The sequence below is a fragment of the Spermophilus citellus genome (assembly GCF_964194105.1).
Source record: "Spermophilus citellus genome assembly, chromosome: 1".
In the NCBI taxonomy this organism is placed as follows: domain Eukaryota; kingdom Metazoa; phylum Chordata; class Mammalia; order Rodentia; family Sciuridae; genus Spermophilus; species Spermophilus citellus.
Genome location: NC_138182.1, coordinates 190,388,298 through 190,409,006, shown reverse-complemented (window position 1 = coordinate 190,409,006; position 20,709 = coordinate 190,388,298). Strand labels below are relative to the sequence as shown.

The 20,709-nt window shown below is 32.5% G+C and overlaps 1 protein-coding gene across 5 annotated transcripts in view; it reads left to right on the top strand.

Annotated features, from left to right (window-relative positions):
• ANKHD1 (ankyrin repeat and KH domain containing 1) overlaps nucleotides 1-20,709 on the top strand; it is a gene marked incomplete at its 3' end in the record, with an annotated part of 131,361 nt that overhangs the window by 58,374 nt on the left and 52,278 nt on the right. For 2 of the 5 annotated variants that reach the window (XM_081282385.1, XM_081282386.1), the window contains exons 8-11: nucleotides 2,031-2,268; nucleotides 2,879-3,070; nucleotides 8,201-8,310; nucleotides 16,825-16,881. In XM_081282385.1, the coding sequence (XP_081138511.1) occupies nucleotides 2,031-2,268; nucleotides 2,879-3,070; nucleotides 8,201-8,310; nucleotides 16,825-16,881 (597 nt within the window). Of the gene's footprint in view, nucleotides 1-2,030; nucleotides 2,269-2,878; nucleotides 3,071-8,200; nucleotides 8,311-16,824; nucleotides 16,899-20,709 lie in introns of those variants that run through there. The other 3 variants (XM_081282387.1, XM_081282388.1, XM_081282389.1) reach the window with 2 other exon arrangements.

Below are 20,709 nucleotides of genomic sequence, written 5' to 3'. Positions count from 1 at the left end.
TTTTCATGCTAATAGGCCTCTAAGATTGAATTTTTTTTTTTAATATTTTTGTTAGTTATTGATGGATCTCTATTTATTTGTTTGTATGTGGTGCTGAGAATCAAACCCAGGGCCTCACACATGCTAGGCAAGCGCTCTACCCCTGAGCCACAGCCCCAGCCCCTGAATTGTTTTTTTTAATATTAATTTTTAATTCTTTTCTTGGCAGAAATAATATTGTTCATTAATATCAGAGAGTAGCTAGTACAATTTCTCAATATATGAACTCAAGATATGTGAGCAGAATCTATAGTCTTCAAAAATTCTAGTAAATTCAAGTAAAACAACTTGTTGAAAAGCTTCAGGGTCTAGGTACCACAGCAATTCTCCAATGTGTAGGCACTTATAAATCCTTATTTCATTTTGAACTCAAAATGTGTTTCAAATACCAGATAACTAAATGTACTTTATTTTACATACATTTAAAGTATTAGTAAAACTAAAATTTTAATGTAAAACCATCTTGTTTTTGGCATTGCATTAAAAGTAGTTTTAGTTGGGCTGGTCATTTAATTAATACATAATGAAACACTTGATGGATACTGAAATTCATCATTTAATTAAGGTTTCTTTAAAAAAAATTTTTTTTTTTTTTTGTTGTAGATGAACAGAGTGCCTTTATTTTATCTGTTTGTATGTGGTGCTGAGGATGGAACCCAGTGCCTCACATATGCTAGGCAAGTGCTCTGCCATTGAACTAAAGCCCCAGCCCTAATTAAGTGTTCTTTAACTAGTTCTATAATAAAAGATCTGCCCAGCCTTGTAAAATCTTATTTTTGTACTCAGCATGTGCTTTTTATTAGTAATATTTTGGTTATTTTTAAAACATAGAACAACATAGCATCTGACTTTATTGTCTCACAAGACGCATTAAGGCCTACATAAATTTTAAAGTCAAGAATTTAAAACTCAGGACTAAAGGGGGTAGCTCATTGATAAAGTGCAAGCTTAGTATGCACAGGCCCTGGGTTCAATCCCCAGCACCAAAGGTGGGGGGAAAAGAGAAAGAAAAATTAAAAAGAAAGAAAGAAATAGAATTTGAAGCCAGGCGCGGTGTCGCATGCCAATAATCCCACCAGCTGGGGAGGCTAAGGCAGGAAGATCATGAGTTCAAAGCCAACCTCAGCAAAAGTGAGGCGGCGCTAAGCAGTACAGTGAGACCTAAATGAAATACAAAATAGGGCTGGGGATGTGGCTCAGCGGTCAAGTGCCCCTGAGTTCAATCCCTGGTTCCCAAACCCTAAACAACAATAACAAAAAAAGAAATAGAATTTGAACTGTATTAAAGAAGGATATTTATGATGATAAAGGGACAGAATGTATACCTTCCTTGAGAATGTTTTACTGTTAATTACTATCTATGCAGATAGATTTATGCTAAAATTATTTACAAATAATATTTTTAGTTTTATGTCTTTGTGAAATTCTTTGCCTCATTGCAACAAGCTATTGTGATAAGGAAAATATGAGATTGAATCAATCCACAGTGGCTTATTATCATAGTGACATAATATTTTACAGAGTTTGTTGTGTTATTTTTTTGCCAAGCCTTTGTTTATAAAATAGATCTAATATAGTTACCACAAGTGAACAGGACACCCTGTAAGTTTGAGGGTCAGCAATATTTGACCTGGCAGTTGTATAAATAGTATATTGAGTTTCTATTAACTATGGATTTAATAGTTTTTTGAACTTAAAAGAATGTGGAAGTTAAAATTATTTAGAATTGTGATTATATGACCCCAAGTCTAATTTCTTTTTAAAATTTTTTTGACTTAATCTTTAAAATAAATTCTCAAAATTAAGGAAAAATAATTTAATATTACTTTAAAGTAATATTAGTGGACTTTTCATAAGTCTCAGATGGTATGCTGCCTAAGCTAATTCTTCTAATCTTCCTTTCTGTCTTCAATCTATTGCTTCACTTCTCCAACTTAAAAAATCTCAAAACAAAAAAAATTCTCTCCTTGCTTTACCCTGAAAATCTGCAGGATGGACATGTAGAGGTGGCACGTTTGCTTTTGGACAGTGGTGCTCAAGTGAACATGCCTGCAGATTCATTCGAGTCTCCATTGACGTTAGCTGCCTGTGGAGGACATGTTGAATTGGCAGCTCTACTTATTGAAAGGGGAGCAAATCTTGAAGAAGTTAATGATGAAGGATACACTCCCTTGATGGAAGCTGCTCGGGAAGGACATGAAGAGATGGTGGCACTACTCTTAGCACAAGGTAAAGTAGTTGTATTGCTTAAGAAAGAATTTTAAATTGGGCATGATGGTACATTCCTATGGTCCTGGCTACTGGAGAGGTTGAAGTGAGAGGATTGCTTGAAAACCCCTGAGTTTGAGACCAGCCTGGGAAACAAAGGAGACTGGATCTTTAAAAAAACAAAACAAAACAAAAACAAAAAACTGGGCATGGTGCCACATGCCTGTAATCCCAGTGACTTTGAGAGGCTGAAATAGGGGAATTAGAATTTCAGGGCCAGCCACAGCAACTCAGTGAGACCCTAAGCAATTTATTGAGACTTTCTCAAAATGAAAAGGGGGTTGGGATGTATAGCTCAGTGGTGAAACGCTCCTGGTTTAAATCCCTAGTACCCTCCCCTCCTTTCCTAAAAAAAAGTTTTCTTCATATGTTTTATGTCAGTGTCAGTGAAGGTTACTATGACTAGAATATTTTTTTTTTTCCATTGATGATAACATAAATTCTCAGCATTCTGGAAAGAACCACCAAAGCAGAGAAGACAGAGTTCATAAAGTTGATTATTGCAACTAAGACTAATATTTTTATTGTAATTCTCTTGCATTTAGTCCTATCTATTTTTATGTTTTCCTAGGAGCAAATATAAATGCTCAGACAGAAGAAACCCAAGAAACTGCTCTTACCTTGGCTTGCTGTGGAGGATTTTCTGAAGTTGCAGATTTCCTCATTAAGGCAGGGGCAGATATAGAACTTGGCTGCTCCACACCTCTGATGGAGGCTTCTCAGGAGGGACACCTGGAATTGGTTAAATATTTGCTGGCTGCTGGTATGTGATTTTAAAAATACCTTGTGCCAAAAAAAGACATATGTAAATAATGATTCACTTATATGTAGTCTATAAAACAGTAGACTCACAGAAATAGAGAGTAAATAGTAATTACCAGAGTCTGGGGGGAGGGATTTAGAGGATTAAAAGGTGGACGGGAAAAGGGAGACAGACCTTGGTCAAAGGAAATAAGTTAGGAGGAATAATTTTTAGTGACCTGTTACATAAATAGTAACTATAGTTAACAATAATGCAGTATGTATTTCAAAATGTTTTCACCATAAAGCAGTTTTGCAGGTATGCCAGAAAAAATTAATCCAGATAGATGTAAGCTTTTATGTCTTTTGAAATAATTCAGAATTTTTCATTTTAGCCATGTTTGATATATTGTTTAAAACTTGCTATATAGAGAAATGCATCTGTAAAGAAAAGTAAAATGTTTAGCAAAACTCCATTTACTTTTTAAACTTTTGTTGTTACCATTAGTTTAAATATAGCCCAGTTTCAAAATTTCCTTTCAATTATTTAAGTAATATTTAAAATCAGATTGTTAATGGTTTGGATGATTTACAGTTTGGACAAACCAACCATAAAACCGACCTTTTTCCTGACACAGATACTTGTATTATTATTCACTCTAATTTGTACATGTGTTATTTAGTCATTATTCCTCCATCATTTTCTGTGACTGTGTTCCATTCAAGAGTCTTTCTCTACCAATGGTTACCTTTCTGTATTCTTTCCACATTCCTCACTTAAGCTAAAGTCATACTGTTTCTAAAAGAAGGAATAAATGTTTATTAAGAAATCATTGCAGTTGGGTTTGGTGACACATACCTGTAATCCCAGCAAGTTGAAAGACTAAGGCAGGAAGATTGTGAATTTGAGGACAGCTTGAGGAAGTTAGTGATATCTTATCTCAAAAGTTAAAAGTTTAGAAAAAGGTTAGGGGTGTTTCATACATAACATGCCTGGGTTCAATGCCTAGTACTGCAGCAGCAACAACAACAAAAAGAAATAATTGAACACCAGGCATTCTGCTCAGCTCTTATGTTATCTCTATAAATCGTTCCCAGTCCCTGTGTAGAAAGACATATTAAACATATTCTTGTAGATCAGGAAACTAGTGCACAGTTATGTCACACAACTACTTTAAGGTAACCAGGCTAATAGTGATAGAGCCAATATTTAAATTTAGAACTCTAGACAATTATTGTTTCCTACTCTATCACCATTGATTCTCATATTTAGCTTCTTTTGCTGATTGGAAGTATGTAGTTGCCAGAATTATCTCAGGAGTTAGAATCACTTTTTTATATGATTGCCAGCTAAAATTTTTTTCTCCTATTGTGATTCATTTACATGAAGATCTTGTAAGAAGAATCACACATAGAGTGTGATTATTTACATGAAGTTCTTATAGTGTAGCACTAAAGAAAAATCCAGTAGGTATTTAATGCATTGCTTATATAATTTAAAAAAAAAAACAACTTTAAACTTTTTCATTATAGTATTTTTTAATATTTATTTTTTAGTCATAGTTGCACATAATACCTTTATTTTATTCATTTTAAAAATATTTTTTGGTTATAGTTGGACACACTACCTTTATTTTGTTTATTTATTTTTTATGTGGTGCTGAGAATGAAACCCAGGACCTCACACATGCTAGGTGAGCATGCTACCGCTGAGCCACAACCCCAGTCCTATTTATTCATTTTTATGTGGTGCCGAGGATTGAACCCAGGGCCTTGTATGTCCTAGGTGAGGGTTCTACCACTGAGCCACAACCCCAGCCCCTTCATTATAGTATTTTTCAAATATAGTATAATGAACTCTTAAGAACCCATCACGCACTTTTAAGTGGGCAAATATTTAATTTTAATTCATGACCAATCTTATTTTATCTCTATACCTTCTATATTATTTATTGTACTGGGGATTGAAACCAGGGGTGTTCTATGTCAAATTAATTAACTTATTTATTTATTTTTTTGTGGTACTGGGAATTGAACTCAATAACTTGTACATTCTAGGCAAGTGCTGTACTATTGAGTTACATCCCCAGTCTCCCAAACCATTCCCCTCAACCTTTTTATTTTTTTGTGGCAGGGTCTTGCTGTGTTACTCAGACTGTCCTTGAATTTGGGATTCTCCTGCCTTAGCCTCCGAGTTGCTGGAATTACAGGCGTGTGCCACAATGCCCAGCACCCCCATTTGGTTTTTTTTTTTTTTTTTTTTAAAGAATTCAACCCAGAAAGTTTAACCAGTTTAAATTTTTTTTAAAGAGAGAGAGAGAGAAAGAGAATTTTAATATTTATTTCTTTTAGTTTTCGGCGGACACAACATCTTTGTTTGTATGTGGTGCTGAGGATCGAACCCGGGCCTCACGCATGCCAGGCGAGCTCGCTACCACTTGAGCCACATCCCCAGCCCCCACCATTTGTTTTTATGAAATCATTTTTAAAAATTTGAATATATTTAAAATTTATTTTTGTTAAATTATCAGTATGCTTCTGTAAAAGATAATTTTAAAACATAGCCATAGTACCATTTCTATCTAAAATTTTTAGTATTTCTTAGCAGATAGCTTAGCACATTTCATATTTCTTTGATAGTTTTATAAATGTGTATGTTTGTGTTTAATGATGAATTTAATCAGGTATCAAATAAGATTCACACAGGCTGAGATGTAGCTTAGTGGTAGTATATTTGCCTAGCATGAGTGAGGCCCTGGGTTTGATCCCCAGCACCACAAAAAAAACGATTCATACAGACACTATAAAGTAGGCTCCCCTTCATTTTTCTTTTTTTTTTTTCTTGTAATGTTTTGTTTGAAGAAATAGTATATTTATTCTTTAGGTTTCCCAAAGTGTGGATTTTGCTGATTATATCTCCATGATTTTATGTATTTGTTTTTCTATTCCTTTCATGAATTAATAGTTAGATTTAGACACCTGTTTATATTCAGGTTTGAATTTTTTTTTAAAGGGAAGATTTCATAGGTGGCATTTATGTACTTTTTTCAGGAGGGAATAAATGTCATTTGTCTCTCTTTTTGCGATATTATTAGCCGTGATCACCATTGCTTAGATTTCTTAATACACTAGGGTTGCAAAGTGGTGATATTCTAAATTCTATTATTCCTTTCTTGTTTATTAGCTGGACTATGTCTGTCTATAAAGAGAAACTACCCCATATAAATTGTTTAGTTGCCCTTAAGTACAGATCATATAAGAATGGCAGGATAAATATTTAATTTGTTTTTTCCTTTTTAGTTTTCAAAATAATGAGATGGTACCCTAGCATTCATCAAAGGTAGCCATTGAAGTGGTTTTGTTTTTTGTTTTTGATTTGAACATCATTTTGAACTTTTAGATTTAAACATACATATTGGCTTTTCCTTCACCACAATCATTATTCTTTTTTGATGCAAAAAAAAAAGGGGGGGACAATTTGAATATCATTTGTCAATAAAGTTGGCCCCTAAATCTTTTTTGTATAACCTCACTAGAGTCTCTTCATAGTTTCCTTGCTTTCTGATGTGGCCAGGTGTTCCAGGCTCATCTTGTACAGTTCCTGCTCTGTACTTAGAGACCATAATCAAAGCTTGAAATGCTGCTTCTGCTTGGTTTATCATTGTCCTTAGGCCTTTTCAGTTGGTCAGGCATAGGAAATATGTATTTTTCTTATAGATAGAAAATACATTGTGAGCCAGGCATGGTTGGTGCATGCCTGTAATACCAAGGACTCAGGAGTGAGGCTGAGGCAGGATTACAAGTTTGAGACCAGCCTCAGCAATTTTAGTGAGACTCTAAGCAACTTATTGAGACCCTGTCTCAAGATAAAATAATAAATAAAAGGACTAGGAATATGGCTCAGTGATACTCAAGTGCCTCTGAGTTCCATCACCATACTGAATAAATAAATATTTTCTATGGAAACTTCCAGTTCAGAATCTCAGGATTTTTATTTAACCTTAACAATTATATGTGTATTTTCTCTTTATGGTTTGTTTGTTTGTTTGTTTTGTTTTTGTGGTACTTGGTGTTAAACCCAGGGCCTCAAGCATGCTAGATAAGTGCTGTCACTGAGCCATATTCCATCTGGCAGCCAGCTGTGGAGGCTGAGGCAGAAGCCAGGCTCAGTAACATCGCTGCACTGTGAAACTCAGTGAGACCCTGTCTCTAAATAAAATACAAAATAGGGCTAGGGATGTGGCTCAATGGCTGAGTGCCTCTGAATTCAATCTCCAGCACCCAAAAAGTAAAAAGCAAAGAGCTGGGGATGTGGTTCAGTGGTTAAGTGCCTTTGAATTCAATCCCTGGTACCAAAAGAAAGAAAAAAAAAAAGAAAGAAAGAAAGAAAGAAACTGAGCCATATCCCCATCCCTTTTTAATTTTATATTTTATTTTGAGATAGGGTCTTGCTAGGTTGCTAAGGCCTGATGTGAACTTGAAATCCTCCTGCCTCAGCCTCCCTGGCTGGCAGGATTACAGGGGTGCATTTTCATGACTGGCACTGTTTTCTCTTAACTATGCCAAAAATTTGGGGGTTTTTACTACTTATTTACTATTACTTATTTTACTATGATATCCATAGAATCATCTTAGAATACAAATCAACACTGCCACTATGACTTCCAAAAATGGTTTCTTTATTTTTGCAACTCTTTTATTTCTTAGAGTATATATATATATATATATATATATACACACACACACACACACACACACACATATATATATATATATATATATATATATATATATATATATATATATATATATTTTTTTTTTTTTTTTTTAATTTGTGGTGCTGGGAATTGAACCCAGGGCCTCACGTATATAAGCACACTCTTATCACTCAGATATATCCCTAGCCTTTAAGATATATCTTATTAGGGATGAGTGTATAGGCAAATTTCTAAGTTCTAAAATTATTTGATTTAGTTCTTTTCTGTGTGGCTAAAGCATTTTTTATGAAGCATTTTAAAAAGAAAACAAGGCTACTTACAGTGCATTCTGATAATGTTTTCACATTTCGAATTCGGCAGTTTTACCAGATTGTAAAAGTGAACTAATATAATTGTGTAGTTCACAAAATAAATGCATTATTTTTGTTTGCTAGGTGCTAATGTGCATGCTACGACAGCAACAGGAGACACAGCCCTGACTTATGCTTGTGAAAATGGACATACAGACGTTGCAGATGTTTTACTTCAAGCAGGAGCTGATTTAGTAAGATATTTTTTATTTCAAATATTTTTTTATGAATCTTAATATTTATGTTTAATGTTTACAAAACACTAGTAAATATCAATAGTTTGTATACTTTATATAAAATAACTGTAAAAATGGTTACTTGTGATTCTTGCATGTATTAAATATATTTAAAAACACATTTAAAAGTGTTTAATAGGGCATACTGTTTCTTAGGTAAAACTATAGTTTCTTTTTATACGCTACTCCCAACTTGATGTTTCTGTACTTTTTAAACTGCCCTTTATTAGACAAATCTTAAATTCAGTGATATGTTCACAAAATAGAATAATATGTCAAATCAGTTTGATTTCTTTTGTTTATTTGATGTGACATTTAAAAACAAAGGTTTTTATTGTTAACCATCCTCCTAACAGCATTATTAAAACATTCTGTTTCACTGTTCTTCTAGTATTTTTTGTTTACCGTTTAAAACTTTCACATTAGATGGACGGTTCATACATGTAATAATCCTTAGAACCATGGAAAATTATAAATAATACAATTAATAATTATAATGCTTAAAAGGTTCATGTTTCTTACTGAATGTGTGGTTTGACTTATTTTGTGAGAGTTTTTTAAGAATTTTCTTCCAGAATTCTTATATATTTCTTAAAAAAAACTGAATGAAACTGTGTACATCTGTAATCCCAGTAGTTTAGGATGCTGAGGCAGGAGGATCTTGAGTTCAAAGTCAGCCTCAGCAACTTAGCAAGGCCCTAAGCAAACCAGTTGAGACCCTGTCTCCAAATAAAATACAAAAAAGGGTCTGGGGATGTGGCTTAGTGGTTGAGTGCCCCTGGCTTTAATCCCTAGTACCCCCAAAAAAGCTCTCCCACCAAAAACTGCATGAGACATACATAGCTATATAATAGAGAATTAACTTCAGTAGTTTTAGTTATTAAAACAAATACTGCAAATGTTTTTTGAATCATTTCCTATAACAAACGTAGATACCTGAGAATATTGTTGAAAAATAATTGACTAAAATAAATGTGTAATGTGATTATGCTATTATAATTTTTACAAATACTATGTATTACAATGATAAGAGTGTCAGTCATTCTTGTTAATCAAGATCTGTGCTATCAGTAAAATTTCTGAGAGGTGTACTTTTTAGAATGAGAATTATAAAAGAGTAGATCTGAATCATCTGCCTTCTTTCTATCTTTTATTAGAGTTACTTTGGGTCATCTATAAAAATGAGGAATTAAAGTATTTCATCACTTGGAATAGATAACATAGAGCATAAAGTTTAGATACTGTAGCCAAAGTTTACTGCTTTTATCCTTTTATCTTTTACTTTTCTCTAACAAAGTCATTATCTTAACCTGTTTATTCAGAGTTCCAAAAATATTAAATAGGAAAAAGAAGAACTGTTAAATGTGCTTTTAATGCACAGCAAAACTTTACTTACTCTGACTGAATTAAAAATCTGCTATGAAATATTTTTAACTATTTTATTTTCACAGTCTTTTAATCTTTAGGAAATTAGTGTTTATGATTTGGCTTCTTAGGAAAATTGTATTAAATGAATAGATACAACTACTTGAATTTACCATATTTGTTTATATTCAAAATACAGGGTTAACAAAAGGGTCTCTGGGCTGAGATTCTAGCTCAGTGGTGGAGCCTTGCATGTGTGAGGCACTGGGTTTGATCCTTAGCACCATGTAAAAATAAATAAATAAAATAAAGGTATTGTGTCCATCTACAACTAAAAAATATTTTAAAAAAAGAAAATGGGGCTCAGATAAATACATATCTTAAATATTAAGAAAAATAGTATTACTGTTTTAACAATTGTTTATTTTTCTATTTTACAATCTATTTTTGCATTCATATTTACATGTAATTATACAGTAATAAAGTTATTTTCTATTTTTTCTATTGTGTTCTATCAGTCTTTTCCATATTGATATAGTCTCTGTATTTATGAGTATTGCATAATACTCCATCAAGTTGATGAACCATAATCATTCACTTAATTATCGAACTTTTGACTTGCTCTTTGTTTTTCACTATTTATGTATGTTGTTAAATTGAATAAATTCATGTGCATAGCTTTTATCTTTTTCTTTTTTAAAATTATTTTATAATTGAGTTTGGCTTTGAAAAAAATGGGGCTCGGACTGTAGCTCAGTGGTAGAGCACTTGCCTTGCATGTGTGAGGTACTGGGTTCGATCCTCAGCACCACATAAAAATAAATAAATAAATGAAGATATTGTACCAACTACAACTAAAAAAAAATTTTTTTTTAAATATCCCGTATTCCATGCTTTTGCTAACTGTGGAGTTATATCTCACTTTTAATATTAAGCTTTTCCTATTAATAAAAATGAGAAATTATTCTTTAGTATGAGAAAATATCATTTTGATATTTAAAACCTATAAGTTTTATAATTTCAAGCTTTACTGAATGCCAGAGGAAAGAAAAAGACCTAATCAAAAACAGGAAGTATTTGTGGCTGAGGTTTATCTCAGTGGTAGAGTCACCTGTCTAGCATGCACAAGGCTTTGGGTTTGGTGCCCCAAACTGTAAAAATAAATGAACAAATAAATAATTGTTTCCTATTCTTTTAGATATTCTTCACCAGAATGCATTAACATATTAATTATAATTATATTAATTTATATTTTTAATGTAAACATTAAAAATATTTTAATGCAATAATTTTGTTTTTTAGTTTTATTTCCTGAGATGAAACTGAGAAGTTTTCAGACTTTATTCTAAATGTATAATGGGTATCATTTAGAACTTAGTTTTAATAAAAGTCTTGAGGGCTGGGCTCAAGTGGTAAACTGCTTGCCTGGCATGTGTGAGGCACTGGGTTCAATTCTCAGTACCACATATAAATAAATATATGAAAAACAAAGGTCCATTAACAAATAAAAACTTTTTTAAAAAGTCTTGAAATTTTCTTATTTATTGCTTTTACAAAATTCACAGCCAGAACTGATGGCATACTTGAATATTTATATCTTTAAAATATGTGCATGTTTTAGTTGTATTTATAAGACAGTTATTTGAAACTTCATTTTTTCTGATTCTAAAAATATTTTAAAGTAAAAATATTTATAGATATTTTCTAATCAGAAGAAAATTGAATATCCATACACTTAGAGAATATGGGTTGTATTTTGGCTTGCTTGTCTTATTAATAAGTGCATAATTTTGAATTATAACCCATTATTTAAAACTTTTGGACCAGTTTAGTATTCTTAAATAGGTCACTTTGAATGTTCTTTTGAATATAAAAATATTAAATAAGAAGTTGTCATTAAGTGTAGAGTTTTTTTGAACTTTTTTTGAAAAAGCTATGTACATGAATTCTACTTTTCACCATGTAGAATCATTTCAACTACTCTATAAGTATAGTGTTTACCCCATACATTCTTGAAGATCCTTGTTTTGTAAATCTCTTGTTACTACTGCTGTAGTGGGAATCATTCTTATATTGATTTAAAGGAAAGAAAAAGACCTAATCAAAAATGCATCCTTTATGCATTTTCTTTGCATAGCATCTCTTTATTAGGTTTGGTTTATTTTTAGTATTTGTTGTGATTTGAGGCATAAAATGGTAGAGACCCATTATAAGAAAAATTTCATTGAATCATGTTAGCATTCTGTAGTACACAGATTCTTTAAAAAAAAAAAATTAAAGCCTTTGGGAATCACTTTATCTTGTTGCTCTGAAAGGTATTTTTCATAGTATTACTGTCTTTATAAAATTTTATCTGAGCTATTTGACCAGAAACAACCAATAAGCAACCTTTTTCAAACTGAAGTTGACCAACTCTCAGAGTCTCTGAGCCACTGTTCTAGCATCCTATATTATTCCAGGCTGTTTTCCTCAACTTCTGGTCTTTAGAGAAGAACTTAAATATTTCTTACTGTTTTCATCTTTATAGGTTACTTCAGCTAAAGCACATATGGCTTGACTTCCTTTTCTATAGTCCTCTAACTCTCCTTCATGATTCTCGGAAGTTTTGGTGGAAAACTTGTTTAACAATAACTGATTAACAGTATAATTTGGATTATAAATAGTACTACTCTCTTGCTTTCTTTCTCTTGCTTACTTTAATTTTGTTCTGCTTTGAAGTCAGTATTTTCTAGGTTTCTATGCCTAGTCATTCTATTGTTATAGTCCTGATTCTTATTAATGAAAGAGAACTGTATCAAGTCAAAGTTCCCAAAATCACTTAATATTTAGGTGACAACACTGTATTGGCTAACATGTTAGAATTCCTTTTGATTTGGTATTTGTATTTTCCAAACCATTTGTGAGGATAATATGGTCTTTTTCTTCATGGCATGTTAATTTCAGTATTAAAACTTTCATACATTTGTTAAATGGAAGAAATGTTTGTCATTTGTTAGAATTTACTTCACATGAATTTGCCAACAAAGCTCAATTGGAATGGGAGAAAGAATAATATGTAAATTGGTTAATTATTCCTTTCTTGTTCCTAGCTCTTTGACCTGTTTTCCATTTCTAGAAGAGGTATACTATGATATAATAATAAGTAGCTTCTGAACTCAAAAGAAAAAAATATTTCTCATAGAAAACAACTAACATAGATATTAGAAAAGACAAATACATTCTAATTACGTTCATATAGAGATTCTGTGAGCCAATTTAGTGTTTTAGGCCTACAGTGCTATGTAAAAGTACATCTACTGAAAAGAAAGAAATATCTATGGAAGGTCTTCTGTAACCGTACCTGAATAGAGGCCTCATGAATGACAAATGCTACATTTAGTTGTTCAGAAAGTGTTAATGCCACTGTATATTAGAAGAGGCCATCGTTGCGATCAAAATAATAGTCTATAATCAAATACTTGCCTCACTGTTCTCATCTGTAAAATGAAATTTAATACTATCTTCTCTACTCTTATACCAAGGTCATATAAATATTAGTAATTTAGCATCTAGAAGAGAGAAAATGCCTTTTTCTAGTGCTGAGGGGTATAAAATTTCTATTCTTACTTTGGCTATTTTCATTGTCACTGGGCAAATCACAAGGCTGCTTTTATTCCCCGTCCTTTTTATCCTTTTCTTTTTTAAATAAGGTTTTTTTTTTTTTTAACTCAATGATATTTAGTAACCTAGCTGAAGAAATCTTAATTTTATTATTTCTAAAGAATATATTGGGGCTGGGGATGTGGCTCAAGAGGTAGCGCGCCCGCCTGGAATGCGTGCGGCCCCGGCTTGATCCTCCAGCACCACATACAAACAAAGATGTTGTGTCTGCCAATAACTATAAATAAATAAATATTTAAAAAAAAAAAAGAATATATTAACTCAACTCCCTGTGTAGAGATAGGGTAGATGGTCTGGAATGTTTTCTTAGCCCAAGGATACATTAAGTGCAATTGAAATCCTTGAAGAAAATGAATTTTTAATGTATGAATCATTAGTGATAAATGTTATATAAATTATTCTCTTAAAACTTTTTGTATATGCTGGATGCATCATCAATTATTTCGAACACTTCATTTTGGGGGAATACTTAAAATGAACAGGTAGCGGATTTAGTTCATTCTAAAATAGTCTACAGACTATTTTAATAGATGAAAGATATTGATCTCCAAACCACACAATTAATTTACTAAGTCTACTTCAATAAAGAATAATTTGGCATTGTAATATTGCCATTATCTTTTCCATCCTAAGTGTTTTTTCTCTCATTGTTTTATCCTACTTAAATATTGTTGAAGAAGTGGGAAGATTTTGTTTGACATTGAATTTTAGTTAGTTATAAATATAATCTCTCCACTTAATCTTTGTCATTATTCAGTTAAAACTTTTTTTAACTCTTTCAACTATCATTTTGTTCAGTTATTTATTTAAAGAGTGCATATTCTCTTTAACTTCTTAGATAGCATAGGGGATATTTAACTAAAATTTTATTCAGTTTCTGTATTTGTAGGGAATTCTTGATAGGTTCCATTGTGATACTGTGTGCTTATTATTTGTTTGAATGGGACTTGCTATTCATTGAAAATAATATGGGCAGGGAAAGGAAAAGGAAGTAAGCCTTGAGAGTCAGTGTCTTCTAATCATGTAATGATCTTAGAATACTTTCTTACTAAATCTGTAGCATATATCCCCTAGGGTAAACATATCTCTCAGGAAAAAGAAGTCAAAGAGATAAATACACATTTATTCCTTTGATTTTGAACAATATGTTTGATAAAATAGTTGATAAAACAATGTTACAACTTTATATTTATAACATTTTATGTTCTAAAATTAATAATAGAACTGGATGTCTACCTCAGTGGTACAGTATATATTTAACATGTGTGGAGCCTTGAGTTCAATCCCCAGCACAAAAAAACCTTTTAATTTAATAACATATATCCCATAACATAAAACAAATTGCCCCCAAATCTCTGATCATTAAACCCTTTAAAAACAGGAATCAAAGTTGTTTATACTAGGGGCTGGGGATGTGGCTCATGCGGTAGCGCGCTTGCCTGGCATGCGTGCGGCCTGGGTTCGATCCTCAGCACCACATACAAACAAAGATGTTGTGTCCCCCGAAGACTAAAAAATAAATATTAAAATTCCCTAAAAAAAAAGTTGTTTATACTAATTATGAATGTTAGCTTTATTTGTAAAGAGAATATTTGTTCAAGACTAATAAAATTTTAAGATATAAGTTATTTCCACGTTTTTTTCCTTCATAAACACAGAAAATTATTTTCTGAGATTACAAACTTAGATGATGTGTATTTTAATGTTGTTTTTATGTCCTTGGGAATAGCTAGAACAATATAAGAAATAATCTATTCCTCATCCATTTAGCAAAATTTATTTGTAAACTGAAGCCCCATCTTGTCCCCCTTTCAGTCATTACCCATCACCCCTCAATGGGTGGCTTCTTTTGCTTAATATTATATTTGTGAGATTCATCCATATTATTGTGTGTAGTTATAGTTCATTCATTCAATATCACTTTTAAAATGGAAAATCTAGGGACTGGGGTTGTGGCTCACTGGTAGAGTGCTTGCCGAGCATGTGTGAAGCACTGGGTTTGATTCTCAGCACTGCATATAAATAAATAAAGTAAAGGTCCATTGACAACTAAAAAATGGAAATCTAGAAGACTAAGATTAATAAATATATATAGGTTAATGTAAGCATCAAATAATATCACTGTAAATCTCAAACTGTTTCAAAAACAGTTTCGATCTACTTCTAGAAAGTGGCAATATAGCCAGGTTTCAAAGTAGAAAAATAGATTTTTGCCTTGAGAGTCAGTGTCTTCAAATTATGTAATTGTCTTAGAATACTTTCTTACTGAATCTGTAGCATATAGCCCCTGGGGTAAACATATGACTCAGGTAAGGAGATTGGAGTCATTTGGAGGTAAAGCCTTCGCTAGGCCACATTTCTTTTTTAAAAATTTTAAAATTTGTTCTAATTAGTTATACATAACAGTAGAATGCACTATGATACATCATACATAAATGGAGTATAATTTCTCATTCTTCTGGTTGTACATGATATACAATCCTACCAGTCATGTAATCATATTATATGTACACCGGGTAATAATACTTGATTGATTCTACTATCCTTCTTACCCTCATATGCCCTCCTCTCCCTTCACTCCCCTCTACCTAATCTAAAGTTACTCTATTCCTCTCTAGTGTTCCCCACCATATCATGAGTTAATATCTGCATATCAAAGAAAACATTTGGCCCTTGGTTTTTTGGGATTGGCTTATTTCGATTAGCATGATATTCTCCAGCTCCATCCATTTACCAGCATATGTCATAATTTCATTCTTCTTTAAGGTTGAATAATATTCTATTGTGTATATATGCCACATTTTCTTTATCCATTCATCTGTTGAAGATAGACTACATTTCTTAATTTAAAAGCTTTACTGATTCCATTCAATGACTGAAAAGCATGCTACCATTTCCTCAGTTGTGTATGTCACATCATTAGGTAGTTTCTGTCAGGAGTTGAGATTTAGAGAAAATACAGATATTTCATCTCAAATTCTTTGAAGGTTCTTGTTCAGTTGTTTAAAGGCAAGCACTAAGTACATTTATATGGGGGGGCTGCTTATCTAATGAAATTACAGCATTTTTCTTACTATTTTCCCCCAATTTTTGATATTTACAAATCTTTTGATTTCTTTATTTTCCTTGGTTATTTTTAAATGACACTCTTGCTTTTGTGCTTTTAATTGCCTTTTGAAACAAAGGCATGAGTGCAAAGAATTCAACAGAATTACTGTTTTATTTATGGTTTATAATGAAGTTTAATTGGAAGAAAATCACATTATCTTACCCTAAAAAAATCATACTCTGCTCATGAGATTATAGTCTCATAGAGCATCTTTTTAGTTGAAGATCCTGAGGTAAACAAAGCCCAGCACCTGAAATACCAGTCACAAGGTCTTCATGGCCAAATGTGATTTTCACTTTTGGAATAAGTTCCGTGAGTTCTTCTTTTTCCTTTCACAGGACAAGCAGGAGGACATGAAGACATTTTTGGAGGGCATAGATCCGGCCAAGCATCAGGTGAGGGTAGCCTTTGATGCTTGTAAGCTACTATATAAAGAATAGATGCTATAGGTAACCAAAACTTTGGATATCTGAATTCCAGCCAAGAAGTTTCAGGACCCTGCTGGATGACAAAGAAAGTCCTTTTCAACTAGAAAAGAAGTCCCAATAAAAATAAAAATATTTTTATGAAGTTCCAATAAAAATATTTGCACTACTAGTAGTTTGTATTCCTAGTATTCTTCCTATGTGGTGATTCCTTAAAAATTCTTAGGCAAAATTAGATTTTATTATTCATATAGTTAATTTTCATTTTCCTCATTGGTAGAATTAGGATATCCCAGAGTTATAGAGTCCTGTACATTCTAGTTTTTTCATCAAAAATCGGACACTCTGATTGATGGTAATATATTGGATTGTTATTTTAATTCTCAAAAGAAAAAAAAATAGTTTCCATCTTTACATTTGCTGTTGTTCATGCCCCGATTTCTGTAAAACTAAAATTTTTTTTCTTAAAATTATTTCATTCCGAAATTGATTTTTAAAGTGGTGAATACTTATTCATAAGAAGTATTTCTTGCCAGTCACTCCTTAATCCCAGGGGCTAGGGAGGCTAAGGCAGGAAGATTGTAGGTTGGAAGCCAGCTTCAGCAACTTAGACAGGCCATAAGCAACCTAGTGACCCTGTCTTAAAATTTAAAAGGACTGGGGATGTGGCTCAGTGGTTAAGTGCCCCTGGGTTCAATCCCTGATACCAAACAAAAAAGCATTTCTTTTATTTGCCTTATGATTTAAAAAGTCAAACAAATTTATTATTCATTGTAGCTCAGAGACATTTGTTTAAACTCAGGAGTAGTTCTTAACTTTTAAATTAGGGATAAATTGTGATTGGATCAGAAATAACAGGCCAGGCTAAAATAAATTTCTTAGTACCAAGCTATTCTTAATCAGAATGCATAATCAGAATATATCTTTATTATTGGCTTATTGAATGAAAGGATGTTATTCTATTTTGAACCTAGTAGGTAACTTTATTTCACAAAATATTTTTTAAAGTTTCAATTTTGATTCAGTTTAATATTACAGGCTGCTATCAATAATGTGAAATTGGGCTGGCATTATAGCTCAGTGGTAGTGTGCTTGCCTATCATATGTGAGGCACTGGGTTCAATTCTCAGCACTACATATAAACAAATAAAGTAAAGGCCCATTGACAACTAAAACAAAATTTAAAAAAAAAAAATGTAAAGTCAAGTCTATTTTTAGGTGTAGTTCTTCTTCCTGTTACAAAGGAAATAGTACTATAAATAATTCTATCTCTGTCTCTTTCTTACTCTAAGTCCTATAACTTTATTTGTTGTTTTTTAAAAAATGAGGTTTGTTGCTCTACTTTTAGAGTTCAGATTCAGTAGATCTAATATGAGCAGTCCTCATTTTAACTGATATCCCAGGCAATTCTAATATTTCACACTTTGAGATACTGCTGCAGTCTGTGCAGATGATTATACATCAATGTTGATTTCTGTTCTTTTTCCATCTTTACTTTATAATTGAGCATTCTTTCTCCATCCAAAATAAATATTTAGTTTTTTTCTTAATTACTTGTATTTTTAAGAAAATGAACTAAATACAAATCCTAGGGTGGTGCCTCTTAATCTTTTTGCCATCTTTGTTTCCCTAAGGGATTTGAATCTGATCAGTAACAGTAGATCACAAAGATAGTGGTTAATATATAGAGGTGGATTGGAAGAACAAACCTCCTTATGAGAAAATATCAGAATCCTCTGGTACATATATGACATAAAATAGTCTCTTCCCCTTTTCCCCCCTTCCTATTATTCTGGTCATTCTCTAAGGAGAATGTTCTCCCTTCAACTTCAAAAGATACTGCCTGTATGATATAGTTACATACCTAATATATATCTTGGGTGCTTTGAGGCTATGGTTTTAGAAAATAAATTTAAAGTTTAATTTTGCAATCTAAATCAAGCAGGAAGAAGTTCCACCTTTTTTTTTTTATTCTGCTCATTCACCAGAACCAGAACATTGCAATATATTTTTCATGAATAAGCTTTTAGGGAGCTTATGAACTCTAATTATCCACTAATCAATATATTTCAGACAGGTGACTAGCTTACTTTAATAAACCTTAAGCATGACTTCTTGCTTTTTTAATGTTAACTTTTTATTAAGGAATGACATGCATACTTTTAAAACTTTTGCCACAAAAATAATATAAAATAAAATAAATTTTGCCACTCAAAACTGGGACATTATTTCCATTTTTTTTCTAAAGTATCTAAAATACATGAAACTCCAAATACGGTTTGTTGGAAGTTTTTATTTTTTAAGGACAAATTCCCTCTAGGTTTTTATGTATTGAATGAGTCATTTTCAGTTTCTGAAGGCTATTTAAATATAAGTACAAATGACTAACAGTCAAGAAAGTAAAATCAGGGGCTGGGGATGTGGCTCAAGCGGTAGAGCGCTCGCCTGGCATGCGTGCGGCCCGGGTTCGATCCTCAGCACCACATACAAACAAAGATGTTGTGTCCACCAAAAACTAAAAAATAAATATTAAAATTCTCTCTCTCTCTCTCACTCTCTCTCCTCTCTCACTCTCTCTTTAAAAAAAAAGTCTTTAAAAAAATCAGTATTAATGTATTTGGAAGCTTCTTGGTGTAATAGAAATTTCTCGGGTATATAGAAATGATAAACAGAATATGGGAGAAAAACAAATCTAAAAATATGTAGCTTTGCCCAGAAACAAGATTAAAGATCTCCATGTGCTAGAAATGAAGCAAAGATCCATATCCAAAGCTATAGTCCCTCGGAGAAATAAGGCTTAAAAATCGGGCAGTAGGGGCTGGGATTTCAACTTCATGCATCTCACATGTAGCAGACCAGTAGATCTAGTATACTTATGAAGCAAGGAAATGGAAACTTACTGTTCTACCTGTGAACCAACATGGAAAAAAGCCCCAAGCAACTACCCAAAGCTATTGTTTTAGAGGTAAGAAGCAAGGACAACAATGTGACTAAAAATTTGGGAGGACATCATTCTTTAACTTAGGGAACAGAATTGAAATATCTCCATGGACCAAAAAACCTTAAGATGCCAATGAAAGGTCTACTCCTGAAGTGGATTCTAAGAGCCAGACGGAGACAACTTTTAAACCATTTGATGAAAAGGGATGTTGTGGATGAAAAACAAAACAAAATACCTGCTATGCAAAATGAATTTTCTCAAGAAAATTACAAAACTTAAAAGCAGATCTGTGATAAGAAAAATAGTCAATGCAAGCAGTCAAACAAAAAGCAGCAAAACAGAATATACACTCAAGGAAATTGTAATGAAAGACTTTAGTCTTGAGAGTTTTAGATACGCTATCTTACAGCCATGAAAAAATGTGAGATGGTAAAAAAAAGCTGATAATGAGTTGATAACAAGAGTATATGCAATAAAACAAAGGTTTAGTTTGGTAGAGGGGGGAACATCAGTATATCTGACAAACAATATATTATATACTGTTGAACAAATTAGTGAGTGAATTAGTAAATCAGATGATAAAACAAGAAATAACACAATATTGCAATTTAGTCAGCTGTTTTCATTGCTGTGACCAAAAGACCTGACAAGAACAATTTTAGGAGGAAAAGTTTATTTTGGGACTCAACGTTTCAGAGGTCTTAGTACATAGGTGGCCACTCTTGGCCTGAGGAAAGGCAGGACATCACAATGGAAGAGAGTGGCAGAGGAAAGCAGCTCAGGACATGGCAATCAGGAAGCAGAGAGAGCTTTTGCTTACCAGGGACAAACTATATATGCCAGAGGCACACCCCCAG